The sequence below is a fragment of the Diadema antillarum genome, unplaced genomic scaffold (genome assembly GCF_040938485.1).
Source record: "Diadema antillarum isolate AM-2024a unplaced genomic scaffold, OU_Dant_1.0 scf00000113, whole genome shotgun sequence".
Taxonomy (NCBI): domain Eukaryota; kingdom Metazoa; phylum Echinodermata; class Echinoidea; order Diadematoida; family Diadematidae; genus Diadema; species Diadema antillarum.
Window position 1 is genome coordinate 1014499 of NW_027271002.1, and position 22891 is coordinate 1037389.

At 38.8% G+C, this 22891-nt stretch overlaps 1 protein-coding gene across 1 annotated transcript in view; it reads right to left on the reverse strand.

The window, feature by feature from the left end:
- The window catches only part of LOC139719675 (uncharacterized), a 72804-nt gene that overhangs the window by 42283 nt on the left and 7630 nt on the right, over positions 1-22891 (reverse strand). The window contains exons 2-7 of the mRNA XM_071631073.1: positions 8678-8820; positions 7242-7405; positions 3830-3920; positions 2939-2992; positions 1178-1239; positions 131-207 (exon numbers count right to left, since the gene is read on the reverse strand). Of these exons, the coding sequence (XP_071487174.1) occupies positions 131-207; positions 1178-1239; positions 2939-2992; positions 3830-3920; positions 7242-7405; positions 8678-8820 (591 nt within the window). The remainder of the gene's footprint in view (positions 1-130; positions 208-1177; positions 1240-2938; positions 2993-3829; positions 3921-7241; positions 7406-8677; positions 8821-22891) is intronic.

Sequence of the window (22891 nt, forward strand, 5' to 3'; positions counted from 1 at the left end):
CAGAATGCAAACATCCTTGCACTTCTCAACAGATGAATTCTCATACCCTAGCATAAATCTCTAGTCATTGTTTTCTATAGAACTGATAATTCATGACCCTTGACCTATGAACTTTGACCCCTATACTTACAGTGCTTGAGTGTGACCAGAATGAGAAGCCTGACAGTGTTACTCTCTGGCAGCTTTTTCTTGGTCCTCACATTGTCACTGTCAGCAAGAAATCAAACAAAAATATGAATGTAAGGGATTGCATTATCTGGTCTAGGTAACAGTATACAAATAATGCACAAGTTAAAGGGATGGTACAGTTTCAGTTGAGATGGTGTTTACAATGTTTTTTTATGATGATTTTTTATTGTTGAGATAATAAGAAACCTCTTATGAAATATACAAGAGCATACATGTATCATTCTAACAGGGAATTCAATTTTATTTTTTGATGAAAATTGGTTTTGAAATGCTGAGATCGTTAAAACAAAGAAATCTTAATAAAAGGTGGGACCCACCTCTTATTAGTATTACTTTGTTTTACTTTTCAACAGGTGCATACTACACATCCTTTTAACCCATTCCGTACAGGAACCTGGTGGCCTGTGTATTAAATCAATGAGCATTTCACAATTCAGGATTGAACAGGTTAATTCATCTCCTCTGATGACATTGAACAGAAAAGGGTGGTCATAGTGTGAGAGAATTACACAACAGTTCAACTCTGATAGAATAAAGTTCAGGGAATACTGCATAAACGAGGAATGTTTGCATGTATTTCAATTTCGCAAATTACGCGAGAGCCGAGTTTCACAAAATGAAAATGCATGCTGAAGATCTTGTCTTCACTATATGCACTGAATGCTAGAGGCAACTCACAAAAATTTCATGCCACGAAAAAGGCCGTTGGCTCCCATTCGCGAAATTTTCGTGCCGCAAAAATATTGTGGCTTACAGTAGACAGCCTGTAGAGAAAGAGTGGTACACAATCACAATTGGTCCATCTCAAAGGATCTTACACAGACTAGGATATACACTGGGTCAAAGAGAAATGGTTTCACTCTTCATGGCTTTGAATCATATCCTGAGATTCTCTTTAAAAATTACTTTTCTACGTCATACTGTCCTTAACAAGGTAGGAAAATAGCTTTAATCTACAAGTGAGAGATAGTTTCTAAATGGTACTCACAAAAAGTTTTTGGAATAAGAGTTGTTTTTGGCGACCTTCAGAGCATCAGCAAACTCTTCACTCTGTAAAGAAAGAAAAAACAACAAACAACATCAAGACTCCATACAAAAATTATCTGAATGTTACATGCTATTGATATAATACTATGTCCTTTTGAATATTTATCAGCCAGAATTACTCATTACACGACATTCAAGAATTCATCTCATCAAGTGTTACACTACTGTAAACGTCAATATTTTCGCGTGATTAATTTTTCGCGCTGAGCGGCTCGAAAACATATTTGCGGGTTCTTAAATTCGCGCTCCACAGCGGGTTAATACACAGTCTCTGTTTTCATCCAGCGATGCCAGCGTACGATACTTAGTAAGCGACGTAGTGAGCGGCGCGAGTGCGAGTACAAGCGCTCAACTACGTAGTTCATGTGTATTTATGTACTGTAGTACTAGTACTGTAGTCGCGGGGATGTAGCACACCAATCGGCCATGGGCTCGGTGCGTGCGATGATACTGCTATAGCGTAAACATGTCTGTACTACGTAGCAGTATCATCGACGAAGCGCACACAATTCAGGCCGTTCAAAATGTCCATAGAAAATTGCGAAGATATATTCGCGCGTTTTTGAATTCGCGCTAGCCGAACCTAGCGCGAAATCCGCGAAAATTAATGTACCGCGAAAATTTCCACGTTTACAGTATATAATGAAAACATCATTGTTCACACATCATCTTGGATGAGCAAAGTCACCTTAAATAACGTGAATATTTTCACGCGACTAATTTTATTGCGCTCAGCCGGGTAAGAAGAGTTTTGCGTGTTTTTAATTCCGCAGAATCAAGACATCAACAACTGGAACATATATGGCAAGCAAAGATAACCGCATGCTTTTATTTTTGCACTACTTTCTGGTTGCGCGAACTGCGCAAAAATTTCGACACCGCAAAAATTTCCACTTTTACAGTACTTGAGATCTCTGCACACTCTACAGACTGATAGTGTGGGGAGGGAGTTGGCATTATCAAATCATTCTCCATTCACAGCCAACAAGAGTACACACCTGTTAGAATACAACTGCCCTTCAGCATATATCTGCACCAAAGCATTATACAGTGTGCTCATCATTAATCCGTTGAGGACTGTTTGATTTTGCTACAACACGCATTTTCCATTGACGCTTGCCCGAGTATACTCGGGACTTGTCCTCAACGGGTTAATGGTCAACTTCATTCAAGATTCATAGGTTGCATGTACGATGCCTATAATGCTGTACATGATATGCTATGAGGATTCTCTGATGTATGCAAGTCTGGCTATTCTTCCAATAACACAGTTTTCCTACTCTACCGGATCTTTTAAGGGATGGTATAGTTTTGATTGAGATGGGGTTTCAGGTTTCCAACTTTTCTTGTAAGATAATGAGAAACCTCTTATAAAATATAGTAGAGCATATGATTCTAAGAGGAATTCAAATTTAACAGATGGAATTTGGTTTTGAAATGCCTCAGATATCCAAAAACAAAGAGGTTGTAATAAAAGGTAGGACCCACCCTTTATTAGGACAATTTTCTTTCCATATTTTTTTGGGTATCTCAGCCATTTCGAAACTGATTTTCATCAAATGAATTTTGCATTCCTCTAAGATTTATATCTTCTTTCATATTTCAGAAGTAGATTCTGACTATCTCACCAAAAGTTAAAATCTTAATCTCCATCTCAACCAAAACCTATACTATCCCTTTAAGTTGATGTCGTCCCACCTACCCTCTCTACTTCCTCCATCAGCTGTGTGACAGACTGGAAGTCTGACTGCTGCACCTGTTAAGAAAACAGGAAACAGACGAAATTGTAAGTGAAAATGTAAACACGTTTTAGATGAGAATATGAACACATTTTCAAGAGATAATGCAAACATGTATTTCAGGGGACCATGTGAATATATTTTGGTGCAAGTGTGAAAACATTTTAGCTGAAAATATTAACAGACTTAGGGTGAGAATGTGAACACATTTGAAGTAGAAATGTCAATACGCTTCATGTGAACGTGTAAGCACATTTTTAAGAGGGACTGTTAACATATTTTAGGTTGAGAGTGGGAACACATTTGACGTGAAAATTTAAACATACTCAGGTGAGAATGTGAACACAATTAGAGAGGGAATGTGAACACACTTTCCGTAACACATTTCGGGACAGAATATGAACAAGTTTAAGCAGAGAATATTTTACACACATATCAGATGACAGTGTAAATGTGAACGCTTTTTCTTGTACAAGTGTAATACAGAGCCATTCTGAGTACTGCATCTTGGATGCCTATGTAGTTTTTCCTTTTCAGTCATTAACACAAGATAAAATGTGTACCAAAAAGCAATCAAAATGTTATATGACAGGTACATGTAACCTATGAGTTGCTGAAATGGTTTAATGTTCTGGTATTTTCTGTGCACATTTGCTCATGAACCCTATATATTTCTGATTTCACAATTTTTATATTCTTTTTACTGAGTTCAAAGATTGGGAATAAAGAACATCTGTATTGAATTCATATATTTGAGTGGAATCATTATTGCCCATGTAGCTGGATAAAATGCAACACATAAACAGATGCAATAATCTTTTAAGTTGAAGTTTTGCATGTTGCAGTGTACTCACCAATTTAAAATAATTGATGGTGAACTCAAAAATGATTTCAAGTTCATCGAGTCTGCTGAAGGCTGCTCTCTTTCCTTCAGTCGATGTTGAGCTGAGGAAAGACAAATCAATATCTCATCATTTCCATGACACGCTAGCTGGGAGGAGAAACTTTGTGCGCTTTGTGTTTTTAAGCAATATTCGTCACAATTTTCTGGTGATTTTTACGTTTCATCAATTTACTTAGCCTTTTGTCAAGACCCTCTCACTTTATGATGACTATGCCGAGTGCGTGAAGTGAGCCAAGCAGAGCAAAACAGTATGAGGGCCTTTTGATATCTGCTTCACACATTATTATTCATGACACATGAACCCTACTGAATATTCATATTAACAGGATCCGGTCAACCAATGGAATGGCGCGCTCCCCACATCCTTCGTCTTTCGTCTTGGCGTTGTCTGGCCTGTTTGCATGCATCACTGACCACCCATGGAGGTCTGTGGCGTGCATTCGCCATTATGCAAATCGGGCTTGGGCAGACAGACACACAGATTGGTCGATTTTTTGCTACCCAATGCGGGTAGCAATTCAAGCATACTGTAATTCAAAGGGCTAACATAAGGATGCAAATCAGATCTCAAAAGGCCCTCGCGCTGACACACTCAGCTGGGCTCACTTCATTCCCAATTCGCTCATCACCATACAGCAAGAGGGCCTTGGCAAAAGGCTAGAGTATACTGGGCAGAACAAAGAATGTAGTGACCTTAACAAGCAACAATCAACATTTACACAAAAGGTCATACCACCAGCACATGTATTGAGTAAAAATCTGTTTCAGATAAATGGACAAACCAGTGAACTTATAACTAGGAATTTGAAACAGTGAAGTGACAATGTAGTAGACTTCAAAATAAGATTACATCCTCAGCTTTGTTAACATTTTTGCTTTGTTTGGATTTACTTTTCCCCCTTGTCTTTTTCATCAATGACTATGCTATTCTTGAAATCTATGGCTGGGTTGAGCAAAGGTAAAAAGATCAATCTTTCATCCTACACACACCAAGATAATTTTTTACTTCCAATATTCACTATGGTTATGTGTTCTTTGAAAGTTTGCATGGTGATGTAACTGTAATAGACATGTGCGCGGTATTCAACACCATGTGCATGTTGTCCTTGAACGGATTGATATTACAGGAAAGAAGACCCTAGAAAGGAAGGATTGAAGGAAGGAAGCAACAGGGTGTTAAAGGTACTGTTTCCCATTGGGAGCAGTGTTTTAAAAAATGTTTGAGTTATTACATTTGATGCAGAGGTGTAGGTCAGTTGTATCACAAAACATCCTATCATATACAGTTTTCACAACAAAGCCTAAAATATAAGGAGATATAGATTTTCTCAATAAACCGTTACTGTAGACAGATTAGTCTGCAAACATTTTGATTCTAAATCACTATTCACATTTTGTATATTTAACAATACTTAACATCGATTATACTGGTTCAAATTTTTACAGTGGTTGTTTCTATCCTTAACTCACATTTCAGAACTAGTTTGAAGCACTAAAGCTGGTGTTTTTTTGTCATCTGCAAATGCATGGTGAATTATGCCTTTAAGGTCAAGGACTCTTCCTGCTCCAGGTACACGTAGCTATAGTCAAGGTCAATGTCCTATTGTCAGATATTGGCTAGACAGTCCAATACAAACTAGGGAGCGTGAGATCAAAGACACACTGGTTTTAGCTTTTAGAACATGGTCACTGATACAGCAGTAATTGTCACCTTTATTGTGCCCTTTTCCCAATCTAATCTTTACCCTTATGGTGTCTTTTGCCCAAATTCAGTGTCATTATCCTCCCCTGGCAGTTTAGGAATTTGATGTCACCTCTTGTAATAATCCTGTCTTTTAGTCTCTTTGTCCCATTGTTGTAGAACAGCCTTTTCTATGAGTAATCCACTGTTAACCCATTGAGGACGGTTTGATTTTGCTACAACACACATTTCCCATAGACATCTGCCCGAGTATACTCGGGACTCGTCCTCAACGGGTTAACATTGTACTCCCCTGTCCCCTTTATGGAGGGCAGCTGTAGCCCTTGGGCCATTGTGTAAAGCTCAAATAGTGAGTGTACACAAGCCAAAGAGGACCTTGGAAAAGGCAGACTGGGTTTTGACTGCTTGGAGAGAGGGGTCTGAGTTTTGACTGCTTGGAGAGAGGGGTCTGAGTTTTGACTGCTTGGAGAGAGGGGTCTGGGTTTTGACTGCTTGGAGAGAGGGGTCTGGGTTTTGACTGCTTGGAGATAGGGGTCTGAGTTTTGACTGCTTGGAGAGAGGGGTCTGGGTTTTGACTGCTTGGAGAGAGGGGTCTGAGTTTTGACTGCTTGGAGAGAGGGGTCTGGTTTTTGACTGCTTGGAGAGAGGGGTCTGGTTTTTGACTGCTTGGAGATAGGGGTCTGAGTTTTGACTGCTTGGAGAGAGGGGTCTGGTTTTTGACTGCTTGGAGATAGGGGTCTGAGTTTTGACTGCTTGGAGAGAGGGGTCTGGGTTTTGACTGCTTGGAGAAAGGGGTCTGGGTTTTGACTACTTGGAGAGAGGGGTCTGGGTTTTGACTGCTTGGAGAGAGGGGTCTGGGTTTTGACTGCTTGGAGAGAGGGGTCTGGGTTTTGACTGCTTGGAGAGAGGGGTCTGGGTTTTGACTGCTTGGAGAGAGGGGTCTGGGTTTTGACTGCTTGGAGAGAGGGGTCTGGGTTTTGACTACTTGGAGAGAGGGGTCTGGGTTTTGACTGCTTGGAGAGAGAGGTCTGGGCTTTGACTGCTTGGAGAGAGGGGTCTGGGTTTTGACTGCTTGGAGAGAGGGGTCTGGGTTTTGACTACTTGGATGGAGGGGTCTGGGTTTTGACTGCTTGGAAAGAGAGGTCTGGGCTTTGACTGCTCGGAGAGAGGGGTCTGGGTTTTGACTGCTTGGAGAGAGGGGTCTGAGTTTTGACTGCTTGGAGAGAGGGGTCTGGGTTTTGACTGCTTGGAGAGAGGGGTCTGGGTTTTGACTGCTCGGAGAGAGAGGTCTGGGTTTTGACTGCTTGGAGAGAGGGGTCTGGGTTTTGACTGCTTGGAGAGAGGGGTCTGGGTTTTGACTGCTTGGAGAGAGGGGTCTGGGTTTTGACTGCTTGGAGAGAGGGGTCTGGGTTTTGACTGCTTGGAGAGAGGGGTCTGGGTTTTGACTGCTTGGAGTGAAGATGTCAATAAATGTTTCTCCCAACACCAATCAAAATGAGATGACTGTGTGACTGATTTTCATCTCATGTTTATAGAACATAACACAAGGGAGAGTGTAAGGAAGGCAAATAGTGATAGTTAAAAGGGCTGGAGGTTGAGGTACCACAGAAGGAGATGAAAAGACAGGAGAGAGGGATAGTTGGTATCTAGCTGGTCTTACTCATCGACGATGAGGTTTTGTTTTCTCATCCATTTCTGCCATTTGGGGGCCAGTGTGCTACGATTGTAGAGTAGAGGAGCGAAGACGATGATGCGGAGGTTGTTTTCGTGACACTTGCGTCCCTCTCTCAGAAGTCTGTTCCATCCATCGACCACATCCTTCGGCTGTCAAACAAACACAGAAAAGAATTCAGAAACTGTCAGGTAACGATGAACTTGAATTAAATTGCTCTTGCAATGGGACAGACATAAGGCTGGGAAAAAATTCCTGAATCGTTTTATCAATTCTGCATGAACGATCTAAAATCTAAAACCTTTTTTTTTTTAAACTTAGGCTCTAATTCATCAGGCAGTAGCAAATAACTGATCACTCTCAACCTTTGCTGCTTAATTTGACACCAGCACAAAACAGAATGCAAGATCTGATTGTTCTTCTTTTTCCTAAACTATGGAAACAATATACAAAACGTTACAGATTCATATTTATCCTCATGATGAGATAGACATTATTTGTTACAAAACTTTCATCTTCAGAAATATTTCTCTGATTACAATAAACCCTTTGCACCAATTTATCATTTAGAGTAAATGACCTTTGAATTGATATAATATGACTATATAAAAAACTTAGAAATACCATTATTTAGCACTTTTTTATTCATTGTTATTATGATTAAGATGATGACGACACAGCATACACTTCATCTTATCATCACTGTTCTTTGTTTGGTGATTGGTAGGCACACTGGCTGGCAGAGATACAGTGTATCTGCAGGGAGGTGGGAAACACCTCCCTAGTCTGCTGGCAACCAACCACCAATGAATAGAGACTACCTAATCCTCCTTATTCCCTAATCCTATTGTTTCACAATAACCTTCCTGTTGGACTGAGGCACATCACTACTACTTCATCCAAGTGGGCTTGGTATATTATGTCAAGTTTTTTTGTTTGTTTGTTCGTTTTTTTTTTGTTTTTTTTTTTTTTTTTTTTTGGGGGGGGGGGAGGGATTATCTGCCGGTGCTAATTAAAGAGCCTGTCAAGTTAGACTATGAAAGTACCTGAGCACATAAATGGTTAAAAGATGAAGATGATTAGAACATAATTTTTGAGCAAACCAATACTATAGCAAAGAAGGAATAAGGCTAAGACATCATCGCAGAATTTGATCTGTGTGTGATTTAACAGATATCCTTTCTCATCAAACATGGAAAACCTTATTTCCTTTTAACAAGCTCATGTCTAATTCTAACAAAACTTTACCCACTGTGTTTGCTGCATTTCCTCAATTCCTTTATGCAAACTTTTAAGTTAAAACATAACTATCAGAAGGGCTCCAAATTCATTCAGTTTCTACAGGTGTATGAAAACTATGTAATACAAGGAGTGACATTTCACTTTGACTTTCCCCACACAAACTCCTGTCACACAAGACTAACCTCTGTTTTGGCATGCACCTTGCCACACTTGCATGTGTGGAACTGTTGTTTGACAGTGGTAGAGGGAGATAGCCTGATTTGAATCTTCCTTCCTTGCTCCACATTCTCTGATTCTGCCGAGTCCTTTCTCCCAGTAAACACCACTGTAGAAGATAAGAACGACAAAAATAATTCAATACATTCATACACTGCCTATTAAAAATGAAGAAAAATGTTGGCACAATATTTTTTTACTGTTTACCCTCATGTACATGTATGTATCTTTGAAAAAATGTCATCAAAGCCCCTATACAAAATTGATAAGATTTACACAAGCACAATATGTTTCACTGTTGTGTTGGGACTGGTTTAGTTTTATAGAGAGTGGGTGCACGTTCAATGAAACATCGTGGCACATACAGTAGTAATGTACCATTTTTCAAGTGTACATATGTAGTTTATTTGAGAGGTGGTTTCTGGCATGATCTCTTTCTTCAAGCTTCAGAATGCAAGTCCACTCAAATGATAACAATTCTCTTCATACATTGCATGAGACACACAGTTGACACACTATGAAAGGGTGCATGGGCGAATGGGGGTGGAGTCTCTATGATAGAGAACTTTGGTTGTTGTAGAAACAAAGGCGAGACTAGTTTTAGAAAGGAGGTAGTGTTCTTGGATTTGGTTTCAACAACAATTCCAAGTAATCAATGGGAGAAGGGCAGGATGTCTGGGTTTGACTTCACTTGGTCGTAAATTAGATGGGGCTAAATGTACAATGTATACTCAATGGATGATGAAGGTCGATGACTCACTGGAGGTGGAAACTATTGTTGGGGGTCATTGACTGGCTGGAGTTGAAATGACATTTCGGGTCATCATGGGGTAGGGGTTAGCAGAGACTCCAACCCAAAGTACCTTCTGATCTGGAGATTCTCCCGCCTGAAGCCCCTAGCAAACGGGAGACTCAACATTGATGTGTGAAAAGCGCGAAATTCCCAAGGTTCTAGATGCTCTCTGGTGCTATCTAAGGCTTATTTTTCAACATACGATAGAAATATGTAAGAAATCCTTTCCAACGGGAGACAAAGAGCCAGGGCGGGAGAAATTAAATCTCAAACGGGAGAACGGGAGATTTTGCAAAAATGGGTTTTCGGCGGGAGATCTCCTGTCGAAAACGGGAGAGTTGGAGTCTCTGGGTTAGTGACAAATTTGTAGCCTATATGATAAAATGATAGCCACAGTCATAAGGCGTTTTCAAATCAGCCCGATAAAAATCCAAGCTCGAGAAATTTTTCGCGATTGCGAGTTGGCGCGCTAGTTCATTTCTTATTCACATCAGCCCGAAGAGAATCAGCCCGAATTTTTGTCGAGCTAATTCGACAGCTGAGTATGTGCAAACAGCATCAGTAATGTGCGTGCCCTCTCAAAAATTCCTCATGATTTGTGTGCAGTTTGCCTCGATCGAGCGGGTCACACACGCTAGGCATGATGGGATGCATAGCGCTAATTTCTCGAGTCGTTTTCACATTATCAAATAGCGCGCTACTATCCCGCTATTTCATAAATTTCCAGAGTTGGACTCTAGAAAATTTCTCAATCAGAGTGATACAGATAGTGCGCTAATTTGTGTTCACATTATCAAATAGCGCGCTATTTCGCTATCGGGAAAATTTCCAAAGTCAGAAAATAGCACGCTATTTCGAAACATCGGGCTGATGTGAAAACGCCTACGTTGCCAAATCTTGTAAAACATTTTACTGGTGATGAGATTTCCAATAATTAAACTCAATAATCAAAATTTAATGTACAATCATATGATCTGCTATCATATCAGCAGTATCATATTCTAAGTTTACAGAGCATTAGAGTAGACAAATCAAGACTCGGTTCTTGGTTGGAAAAAAAAAGCGAGAAAAAAGGGAAAAAGATAGCCTGCATTAAAACAAAAAAAGAAGGCGAATCTACTGTGGAGAGTTGCATCATGGGATTAAAAATAAGAAGATTTTCTCTTCATTCGTTATGCACACCCATCACGCATGGGACAAATTACAGTATCTTTTTAATTCACACAAGATAATCAAGCTAGATTGATTTTCACATTGCCCTGCATAATGCGTGAATTAACAAAATATGGAGGACTTTCAACATACGGTGCATCTGACAAACTGACCACCTTGCATAAAGACTACTGTACTGAGTTTGTCATATTAGTGACATTTGATGATTTCTGGAAAAAAGCCCTTCCTAGAGAGAAAATAACTTAAAGGCATAATTTACCATTTGCAGAAGAAACAAAAACCCAGCATTAGTCCTTTAGTTCTAAAATGTGAGTTAGGGATAGTTACTGCCACTGTAAAAATTTGAATCTGTGTTAAATACACAAAATGTGAACAATAGTTACATGTATACTAAAAATGTTTCCAGACTAAACCATCTACAGTTATGGTTTAATGAGAAAAATACAGATATCTCCTTATATTTTAGGCTCTATTGCAAAAATGTTATACATACGAGTGTAGTAGGATGTTTTATGATACAACAGACCTACACATCAAGTTGTATGCATCAAATGTGATATCTTGGACATTTTTTTAAATCACTGCTCCCAAAAGTAAACAGGACCTTCAAGTCCAATCTTGATTTGATTTCTGATATAGTACACAATGTACATCAACTAGCATGACTGCATGCAAGTAGCAGACCATACACAGGTGATCAAAAACTTGTGATGATCCCAACATGAATATGAGTATATGGGACCACTAGTGATGTATTAGGCAATGGGACAGTACACCATCACCTAAATTTCTGCATCGTCATTCCCTTTCAACATACATGTAGGCCTACATTATCAAGTAAGGAACATTGTATGACACTGACAAAAAGTTAAGTCTATCCATGTTATATTTTGATTTTCCCTCTAGTTGTAAGAAGTACACATGTATCAAACAGACACCAAACAGATTTTATCACTTAATGCCATACATTTGTTCTGAAGAGAGCTTCCCTCATACAAAAGACATCATGACATGGCAGCTACACTGTATAGAAGGAAACAGTAACACATTCACTGTATATTGCACAATTTTGGCTGCAAAACTAGTCAAATTATGAGTCACATGAGTAATTAAATACACTTGTAGTTGAGAGTTTCAGTGACATATTATTCTGAGTACTTGGCTGTATGCCAAGACACAGTGGATCTTTGCATCTCACTTATTAGCCTGCTGATCAATTTAGAAATTTTAAGCTCTTAAATTTGTCTGCAACCTAAACTGAAAGGTTACACCTGTTCATGCAGTAAATCATGTAACATACACTGTACTGTATATAGAGTTATATCGGTACACTCTTCATTATGCATGATATAATACTTTCAATGATTCTACCTAACACTCTAATCAGTATACACCACATTTTCTTGGGGTGCTGACAGTGTATGCAAACCCATTTCATTACAGGTTGTCTTTCAGATCATAAAACATGTACGTCTGATACAAGTTTATTTAGAACTACACAGACAAAGAAGTGTACGTTGTCTAATTTTTAAGTTTAACATTCATGCAACTTCAGCTTCAAGAAGATATCATGTAGGCCGACATATTAGTGGAGATCATAATGTCTTCACTTTGAATAGTCTGCAGACGATCTGTACACAAATACCCACCCAATTGTTGTTGAGGAAAGATCTTGTTATCTTTATTCAGTATGAACTATTACTGACTTGTAAATAACCTGGCATTGATGTGTTTTTTTTGGAAGAGCTGTAATTGCTTTAATCACAGGAAATAAGATTTTACTTTCTGTGCATAATGATATATCCGAATAGAGAGACAAAGGGTGATAACATCATCATTATCTCAACTAATAAGTGACAAAAATTAGGGGGTTTTTCTGTCTTTTTTTTTTAAAGAAAACATGCAACGCTGTTGAATATTGCAATTTTCTCATTTTATGTCAACTTTCAGTGAAACTTGTACCATAGTGTTCGTTTTTTTTTTAATTCTATGTGAAAAAAAGTTGACTTTAATAGTGTACTTGTAGGTGTCTTGATGAAGACTACATCTATACTGACTTCCTCATCCTGCAACAGTACACTCATCTACCCCCATGATGTGAATGGTTCAGCACAGTTCTATAGTGTGGGTGGTTAGCTGTCTACTGTGCCAAATACATACACGTACATCACTTGCATGTTCTAAAACTGCTACGCTGTATGAAACATACACTGTACATGTAGGGGCACTCACACTGTACAAACTGTACATCAACACATCTGAACTGACTATAAACTTGTGCAGGGTACCTTCCCCATACAAAGCTGCATTCACTTAACCCGTTCCATACGGGAACCTTGTGGCCTGCGTATTAAGTCTATGGAGATTTCAGAATTTAGTATGGAACGGGTTAATTTTGCTTTATCCCTTTAAAATTTGACCTGCATGTATACCTCTCAACACCCCCCCCCCCCCAAAAAAAAAATGGATACATGAGGGCCATTCTCATTGCAGGTGAAAACTCGCGATATTAGAAAAATCGCGAAGTTACGGTGAAAGTTGCCTAGCAACTCTCGCAAAACCATCGCCCGAAAAATCGCAAGACGAAGTGCGATTTTTCTAACTTCCAGCGAAACTTCGCAAGGAGTTTTGCAATGAGAACGCACGCAGCAGAAATATTGCGATATTAAGTGACTTCCGTATCCGCTTTACCCCCATAGAGCTGCATTTACAAACAGCTCTGTGTGTACCGTATGCAACATTTCAGTTTCGCGCGAACCGAACAGCATGCTGGGAATGATCGAGCGAGTAAACTGGGCATGCTCAGTAAGTCATGAAAGATCGCAATTTTTTGCATCGGAGCTAACTTTGCGATGTTTACCTGCCAATGTGGACACAAAGGTAAGAGATCACGAGTCTTCATATTGCGATTTTTTGCAATGAGAATGGCCCTATTTATGGATACTTGGGAGAACAAAAAGAAAGAAGATATATATACAGAGCTGTATGAAGGAACACAAAATTGACTGTAAGAGCTTCTATCATAAGAAATAGAAATGTTCAGGTATTAAATGAGAAAGGTTGGCAGGTAGGCCTACAATGTATGAATGATCATGATTTACTGGCAAGCCTTGGGTCATACACTATATTTTCGTCAATGTCTTTCTCAGTGTGTTAAAAAATAAATCTAGCCTCCGTGACAGGAAAAGAAAAATTAACATCGTGGATGTTCCATGAAAATTCATCAATATGACGTCTTTGACAGAAATACACTGCCAGGCTACAAATTTGGACTTGCTAAACCTCACTGCTGACAAATTTAATATGAACGGGTATTTCCAAGAGGAATTGGCCTTTGAAGAGGTGAATCACTGAGATTAATAATAAATACAAAATTAATACTTTGGATCATAAACATCGTAAGGTGTACAAGTACATTTGCTTTTTCTTTTTTCTACAGGCTATAAATATTCAGGGTTCTCTGCAGCCCAGCTCATACCTGCACATTATACTATTCCATGTTTTAAAAAATAAATCACACTTTAAACCCAATTTCAGATGACTGAAAAATACATTTCAAGATAATAAAAAGTTTTGGTACCTCAAAAGTGTCCTTGAATTTCCTTGTCTTAGTTTGTGTTTCAGGTTAAAGTACCTTTCATATAACTAACACTGTGAGACTTACTCGCCCCAAAGTGCTCTCATGTCTTAGTAATCATGCAATTAACTGCGACCAGCAGCCCCATACGCATAGCGACCAGCAGTCCCATACGCATAGCGTAATCGGGCTTCGCATTGTAGCATTCAGGATCATGACAGATTTAGTATCGCAGGGTAAATGTCAACTTAAAATCCCATAAATTCTTCAATTTGAAGACTTACCAATTAAGTTGAAGTATTGAAAACAGGCTTTGGGCAACGTTTGGTTCTGCCTATAGTCCCTTTCTGTTCGAATTGATGACTGAATGTGACTCGGTCGACAGGACCTTAGGAGAGCTACATACAGTACACTGAATACTACAGCCAGTGCATGCGAACACATCACATGCACACAAATTTCAAATCCATGAACGGATAAGATGTTTGTGTGCGCATGCGCTGGCCATGGTATCCAGTGTATGTACTAGTAGCTCTCCCAAGGTCCTCTCGACCGAGTCACATTCAGTCATCAATTCGAACAGAAAGGGGCTATTGGCAGAACCAAACGTTATTCGAAGCCTGTTTTCAATACTTCAACTTAATTGGTAAGTCTTCAAATCGAAGAAATTTTTGGATTTTAAGTTGACATTTACCCGCGATACTAATTCTGTCATGATCCTGAATGCTACAATGCGAAGCCCCATTACGCTATGCGTATGGGGCTGCTGGTCGCAGTTAGCTATGCGTACAATGGGCTGCACGCTGCTGGTTGCAGTCAGTGGTTTCGTACAATATTTATCGACGCTGTACAGCGTTGGCTCTGGTACGAAACCATTATTGCATGATTACTAAGACATGAGAGCACTTTGGGGCGAGTAATTCTCACAGACAACGTACACATGTACTTTAACCTGAAACACAAACCAAGACAAGGAAATTCAGGGAAGCTTTTGAGGTACATGTACCAAAACTTTTTATTATCTTTAAGAGGAAATCCAGTCCAAATATGTTAAATCTGATAATACAGAGTAAAATTTTACATGTTCAACAGTAAAAATTTGACTGAAATCGGATAAAAAAGTAAGGAAGTTATGAAATTTAGAAGTTTTGACTTCTCCAAAACAGTTACATGTATTGTACAGTGGGTATGAATATATAATTATGCAAATGAGTGAGCTAACCGTATCATACCCTCACAGTTTTTGATTGATTGTGTAAAAAAAAAAATATGATGAAAATTCAATGTTTCTGTCATTGAAGTCTGAAACATGACCTCATTCCTGGTTTAATAACTTCAGAATAGTGATCAGTTTAGATACAATGTACATGAAGATTTGAGCCTTGGGCATAAAATTTTGCATTTGAATAAAAAAAAAAAACTGGAAATTTCAACATTTTGTACAAACTATATATATGGTACATTGTGAGGGGATGACATACTCACTCTGTCATTTGTTTATATTGACTGTTCAAGAACTGTTTTCCCCCAAAACAGCGAAACTTCAAAATGTCATAACTTCCTTACAATATTTTTTCATCCCATTTCGGTCAAATTCATACTGTTGAACTTGTAATATTTTAATCTTTCTTATCAGACTAACTTATAGTTGGACTGGATTTTCCCTTTAAAAGCAAAACTTGACAAGGCTGATCTATGACCAAAGTGTGACATCATTACCATGAAAACTGGTTCTAAACAACTTCACCTCTCCCAAATGTCTGAGAACACTATTGTTGCTATAAAGACATGTTCACATCTGGTTCCAACCCAAGCTATAACAAAAGACTGTGACATCATCACTTTGGTATTCCATACCAACTTTAATAACATGGTGACAAAGAGTCAAGTTCAACAAAACTGTGATCAAAGTATTATGTCTTTAGTTAAAACATACTCCTTAGAAAACAAGCACATTCCATTGCACTGCTCATATAAAGGTGTACGTGTAGGATCGTGAGGTGATTGATATCCTACAATCACACAATACAATATTGGAAACATGGCTACAATATCATTGTCTACACACTTTACTAACTTTTATTTCACTCAAAATTTCTTATTACACAAAGATCTATGTATTATGATGTCAACACTCCATATTCTCAGCACAGTTGTACTATGCACTGTAAGTACAGTACGTATTACATAGCAGACGGCACTAGATGAGCTTCCACTGCCAGGAAGTACACTGTATCTCATGACCTGTGCTTTGTTGCCATAAAATTGTATACTCTGTAATGCATTAGGGCGGACGTCCACTTGGGCGCGGACAAGCCCCGGAAGGGTTGCGGAAGCAAATTTTGTTATTTCGGCATCCTGTCCGCGACAGACGCGGAATAACTTTGTGAATCGGCTTGTCCTGGGACATTCCTAGGACTGTCCGCGGACTGTCCGCGGACTGTCCGCGGACTGACTGCGGACATTCCTAGGAATCACTCCGGAAGAGCGCGAAATACCTCGGAATATGCTAATCGTAGCCGGGCAGCGCGGAAACATCTAGGATTACACCAGGAATGAACGCGGACAATCAGGATGCCTTCCGGACAACACAAGTTAGGCATGCGGACAAACTGCGGACAATACCAGGAAAATGGAAAGGTATAAATTTGGCGCTGACTTTGACTTTTCCTCATTTGACTGCTAGCCGTCATTGATGCTCCTTGTTGTGCTTCGATCCGCAGTAGCGGCTGATATTATATTAATATGATTGGTCAATATTATTTGATAAATGTGACCACCAAAAGTCGAAGAATAGGATTGTCTGCATGTCGGCTGACGACTCATTTTTTAAAAATATTTTTCTCATCTGGGAGAACAATCTTTTCTCTGCCTACAGTCACATTGATGATATTCGCAAACTTTTTGAACCATATATATATATATATATATATATATAATATACATAAAAATGTAAATGTATATACATATATATATATATATATATATATATATATATATATATAATCATGTTGATAAAGTAGTCCACGTGTGGGCAAGATAAAAAGATAAGTAACAAAACTGCAACAAAGTTCATGCTGTATTCACCAACCGTTTATTTCTTCACAAGAAGCATGAACTTTGTTGCAGTTTTGTTACTTATATATATGTATTTTTTTTTAGACCTGTGCTTTATCCATCGTGAAGTATACATGTTTTGTCTGATACTTCTGTAGAGCATGCCAAAATGATCCCAATCATTAAATTTGTTTTTCTTTCTCTGATTTTTACTCTTGTGCATCTCTAACCCTCTCTTATTTTGATCACTTTTGAACATTTTCAAGTCCGAGAATTTTTGTTTTCATGCTTAGAGCTTTACTCGCCTATTGTCAATGAAGTGTAAAAATGGGGGAAATATTTGTAACCTGCTTTAATTTACTTCTTTTTTTGGGGGGGGGGTGTTCAGCTGGGCTGTCAAATTGGACAATCGAGTTTATTTGCAACTAAAACAAAAAGAAAAAAATATTACGTAATAACAACTTCGAAAATCATTCAGGTAAAGAATATTTCTGAAATGATTTGTGATGCTTATAATGTGTACTTAAAGATATACACTCAGCAAAAAACAAAACAAAAGAAAGACAGAAATTCAACACTTTTTCGAGTTCATGATTTATTGCTTTTTCTCTCATTTCACTTGAATTTTGAAGTGACAGAAAATTCTTCATTTTCCTCCATCATCTTTAGCTTTCATTGTTATTTTGGGCTTCAAAGATATTACATTGTAATGAGACCACAGGTATATCTTTGCAATTGAATTCATACTTTTTAGTGTGATGAATTTGTCTTTTGTTCTAATATGTTGTATCATTAGAAAGCATTTACGTATGAATAACAACTTTTTCATGTTTATATAATACATTAACATTGACTTAGCCAAAAATTCTATGCTTTTTTTTTCTGAGTGTACTTCCACCTACTTTTGTGATTTTTCAGCTGGGCTGTCACATGGGACAACCTAATACGAAAACAACATAAAGGAAAATGTACTATAGTAAGTAATAGGAACCAGGAAAGTCACTCAGATGAAAAATAATTTCTGAAAAGATCAAATCAAAACAAACTTACTAGGAAGTTAGGGGGCTGATTTCACTTCTTTCTGGTTGCTTTTGACACAATCTCTACTACCTTCTTCTTTGCCTTCTGGGACTTGAAATTCCTTAGATTTACCTGTTCTTCATCACTAGACGAAATGTGTGCCTGTGATGGGGATATTTGCATGGGGGCCTCGCCTCCCTTCTTGCTCATTTTGCGTTTTATTGGCATGACGCTCGCGGAAAGTGACGACATTTTCGAGTCTGGATCACAAAATTTCCGCATCGGTTCCGGACTCTTGCATATATAGATCCGCATCGGCTCCGCGCTGTCCTAAAACATTCCTGGTGTCTTCCGCTTTCATTCGGGAAGCTTCCCCACACCGCGGGATTCTTTCCGGAGCGTGTGCGGAAGGAGCGGAAGGGTTCCGGACAAGCGGGACATCCTCAGGACATCATCAGGACAAGTCGCCGAAGGTGTCAGGAAGTTCATTTCCGCGTCCAAATTTTGGTCTCGATCAAAATTTGGACGCGGAAATTTTTCTCTCTCCCGAAGGTGCGGAAACGCCCGGACATGTTTAGGACAGTGAGCGGACACGTTCAGGAACGTGCGGACAGGTTCCCGAAGGAGTGCGGAATACCAAATTTGCATTCCGGGGCTTGTCCGCGTCTTGTCCGCGCCCTAGTGGACGCCTGGTCTTCAAGGACAAGTTCACCTTCATAGACATGTGGGTTGAGTGAATGCAGCAATATTAGTAGAGCACATCATTGAGAGTTTGAGGAAAATCGGACAATCCGTTCAAAAGTTATGAATTTTTTGAGTTTCTGCTCACTCAAGGCTGGATGAGAAGACTACTATAGCTTGTGATGTCAAATGAGTACAACGATATAAAGAAAGAATAAAAAAATTCAACATATTCTCACTTTTCTCGCATAACAAAAGAACACTTGACTTCTCTCTTTCAGAAGGCAGGGGGAATAATATTACCCTTAACATATGTCAGTAACAAGTCGAAGAAATGTGCACTAATTCAAAAAGTAAAGTTTTGTGAAATTCTCTTTTTATTTTCTTTATACGGTTGTACGCATATGACATCATACACTATGGTAGTCTTCTCGTCCAGCAGTGACTACGCAGATACTTTAAAAATTCATAACTTTTGAACGGATTGTCCGATTTTCCCCAAACTTTCACTGATGTGTTCTACTAATATTGCTGCATTCACTCAATCCACATGTATATGAAGGTGGACTTGTCCTTTAAAAGAAGCCCAAATCCAGAGAGAAATGTGGATTGAGTGAAGGCAGAAACATTAGTAGAACACATCAGTGAAAGTTTGAGCAAATCGATGCAAAAGTTATGAATTTTTAAAGTTTTGGAACCGCTGGATGAGGAGACTAACTCGAGGTAATGATTATGTCATAATTCAATAAATATTCAATATAAATAAAATTTAATATAAAAGAAAATTCCACAAAAATTGACTTTTCTAGCATAATGAAAGAGCACTTGACTATAAAACCGCTTTCAGAAAGCAGGGGGAATAGTTGCTATTACATATAACATGTCAGTATCAAGTTGATGGAATATTGTAATTTTCACAAAAAATAGATTTTTTGGAATTCCCTTTACACTTTAAATCTTTATATTGTTGTCCATACACATGATGCCATAAACCTCTAGTAGTCTCCTCATTCAGCAGTTTCCAATACCAAAACTTTAAAAATTCGTAACTTTAAACATCAATAGTAGGCCTACAATTTTCCTCAAACATTCACTGATATGGCATAAAACACACATATACTGAAGCTTTTCGACATTGCATATCGAAAAGCTTCAGTATGTGTGTGTTGTATGCCATTTTCAAGTTTTGTAACTAGTACCAAACACTTATTCCTTCACTGATATGTTCTACTAATGTTGCTGCTTTCACTCAATCCACATAAATTTTTCTCTGGCTTTGGGTTTTATGCTAACATCCTGATGTACACTGTATTCTTCTTGACATAAAATACAACATGGCGTTCTTCTCTCCTTCTACCCCCCCCCCCCCCCCACACACACACACACCTTGGTAATTCTGAGAAATACTCCAGTTGTTGTTAATTCATGGAGTGCGTCATAGCTCCATGGTTTATTTGGAAAGTGGATAATCCCCACTGGGCATACTCTCCACTGTACATTGCATGTATCCCTCTGTTTTAGACTATTGGCTACTAAAATGTGTGTAGTGTGACCATTAGGTCCACTGTGCTGACAAACCCAAGGCCAAGTGAGGATACTCTTGGTCATTCACCCAATCTCACAACCGTGGTGCTGGAACTTTTAACTTCAAAATGATATCCCCCTGATCTATTTCCGTTTCACTGTAGGCCTATACGCCAATATTTCGCAAGCTTTTATTTTTCGCAAATTCCGCGAGTCGGGTGCTATTTGTAAAATTAAAAAGACACACAAAAATTTTGACTCTGATAATGATGTGAATGTGACGTACAAGTGTAGCGTGTATATTTCTCCGTTCAGTACAGGACTCCACGATCGCAAATTTCACCACTTGCGAAATCATCGGGAATTTCCTATTCAGAAAATTTAGACTTGCGAATATGGCGTATGCAGTATATTCATGAAATATACATGAAATATATTCGAAATATATATGGCGTATGCTGTATATTCATGAGTAAAAACTGCTATGAGACCAGCTGCACAGCTAATTATGCACAATGGCAGAGTCCAAGAGAGCCATAAGCACGCACTAGAAAAACTTTTATCATGTCTCTCTTTCAAATCATGTTTCCAAGTCAGGTTTATAAACCATGTTCCCAATACAAAGCAAATCTTGTAGATCAGCTTGGGCATGTTCACACCACATAGGGAGGGACAGGGCAATTGACATTGCAGTCTGAGTGTGCTACCTGTCACATCATAGTCCTGAGTAGCTATTAGGAAGATCTGAAGTGCGGACGTTTGAGATGACAATTGCATTGGATGTTCTCCTCTTACCCCGCGTCATGTTGAAAAGTAGCTTTAGATTACGCTAGGACGCAACCTACAAAAAATAAAATGGCGCCCCTATATGATAGGTACATCAAATAGCTCTCTGCATTTCAAATTCAGCAGACATAAAAATAGCCCAAAACGTGTAATGAAAACTCAGACTATGCAAGCTGTAAATAGATCGAATTTAAGTCACAATATTCCGCATGCTCAGAAAAGGTTTTTTTTTCTCTGAATGTCATGTTGTAAAAATCTAAAGATCTCTAACATCAAAGAATGAGTGACTCAGCCAGGTGTGGGGAACCACTTCCCAGTGACAGAGTCATGACTCTGTCAAATGGCTACCACTGTGGATACAGACAGCTCAAAAGAGGCCCAAGAAAGAACTTGGGATAACATCAAGGATGATACAGTCAGATATTTATATAATATTGACTGGCCTCAAGGGGGATACCAGAAAATATTCTTTCAGTGCGGGCAACATTTATCTGGTATCTCCCTCAAGGCCAGTCAATTATCGTATTACCTATCCCCTACAGTGTAGTAGGAAAATATGTGAATACGGCTATACACTATGATATAGATCAAGCCACATTTGACTACCTGTAGATCATCACCAACATGTCGAATAATTGAAAAATTGTTCATCAATGATATACATACATTTGTATCATTCAACTCCAACTTCAAAGATACAAATGTAGTTGCAACATGCGAACTTCAAACATCTGAACGCTTTTACACTTTATTTTTGCTTCTGTTTCAATTTGGAGAGTTGTAATAATGGTCACTGTGCAGTTATTGAGCACAAATGGACTAGTCATTGTTTGACGCGAAGTGCTGCTGGAGGTGGTCCACCTTGTATGATTTATCAGCGTTTTTCTGCGGTGCGTGTAACCGACACACAGCGACGTCCTTGAATGTTTTCTCTTCTTGGTCGATCGGAATGTTAGACATGTAAAGTGAATGGCGAAACCCGGAAGAAGCAAAATACCAACGGATATTGACTGCTGACCTCCACGACCCTGCAAAATACCAACTGCAATTGCCTCGCAAAACTACCTCGTATACGTAATAATTCTCTTCTATGGAAACTTTAAGCTCAAAACAATTGTGAGAATATGGAAGAAAGTTAATCCTGCAGTTGGAGGGGATACTGCAATATTACTTTGGTCGATAAAAAGACCGCTTGGGGGTTGACTGATGACCAATTCATTGGGTGATTTCAAGTTTGGTGCTAGTGCTAGTGCTAGTGCTAGTGCTAGCTCCAAAATAATAGCGTTAAATTGAGCTCCAACACCGACGGTCAGATAAACAAGGCGATACCAATCAAAATTATCGATCACCAGCACTAGGTGCTGGAATCACAGCACCGCGAGCTCCGCGGAAATTGCGCGACGAAAAGAGTGATGGTGCGTGATTACAGTCAAATATTAAAAGATGTAGCCAAAACTACTTTAATAGTTTAACTCTTAATGTGCCAGGCCCAAAACCCCTAACGTGCCAGAGGTTTTTACCTAAAGCTAGAACGTTTCGAAACTGAATTGACGATGGAATTTAAAACCG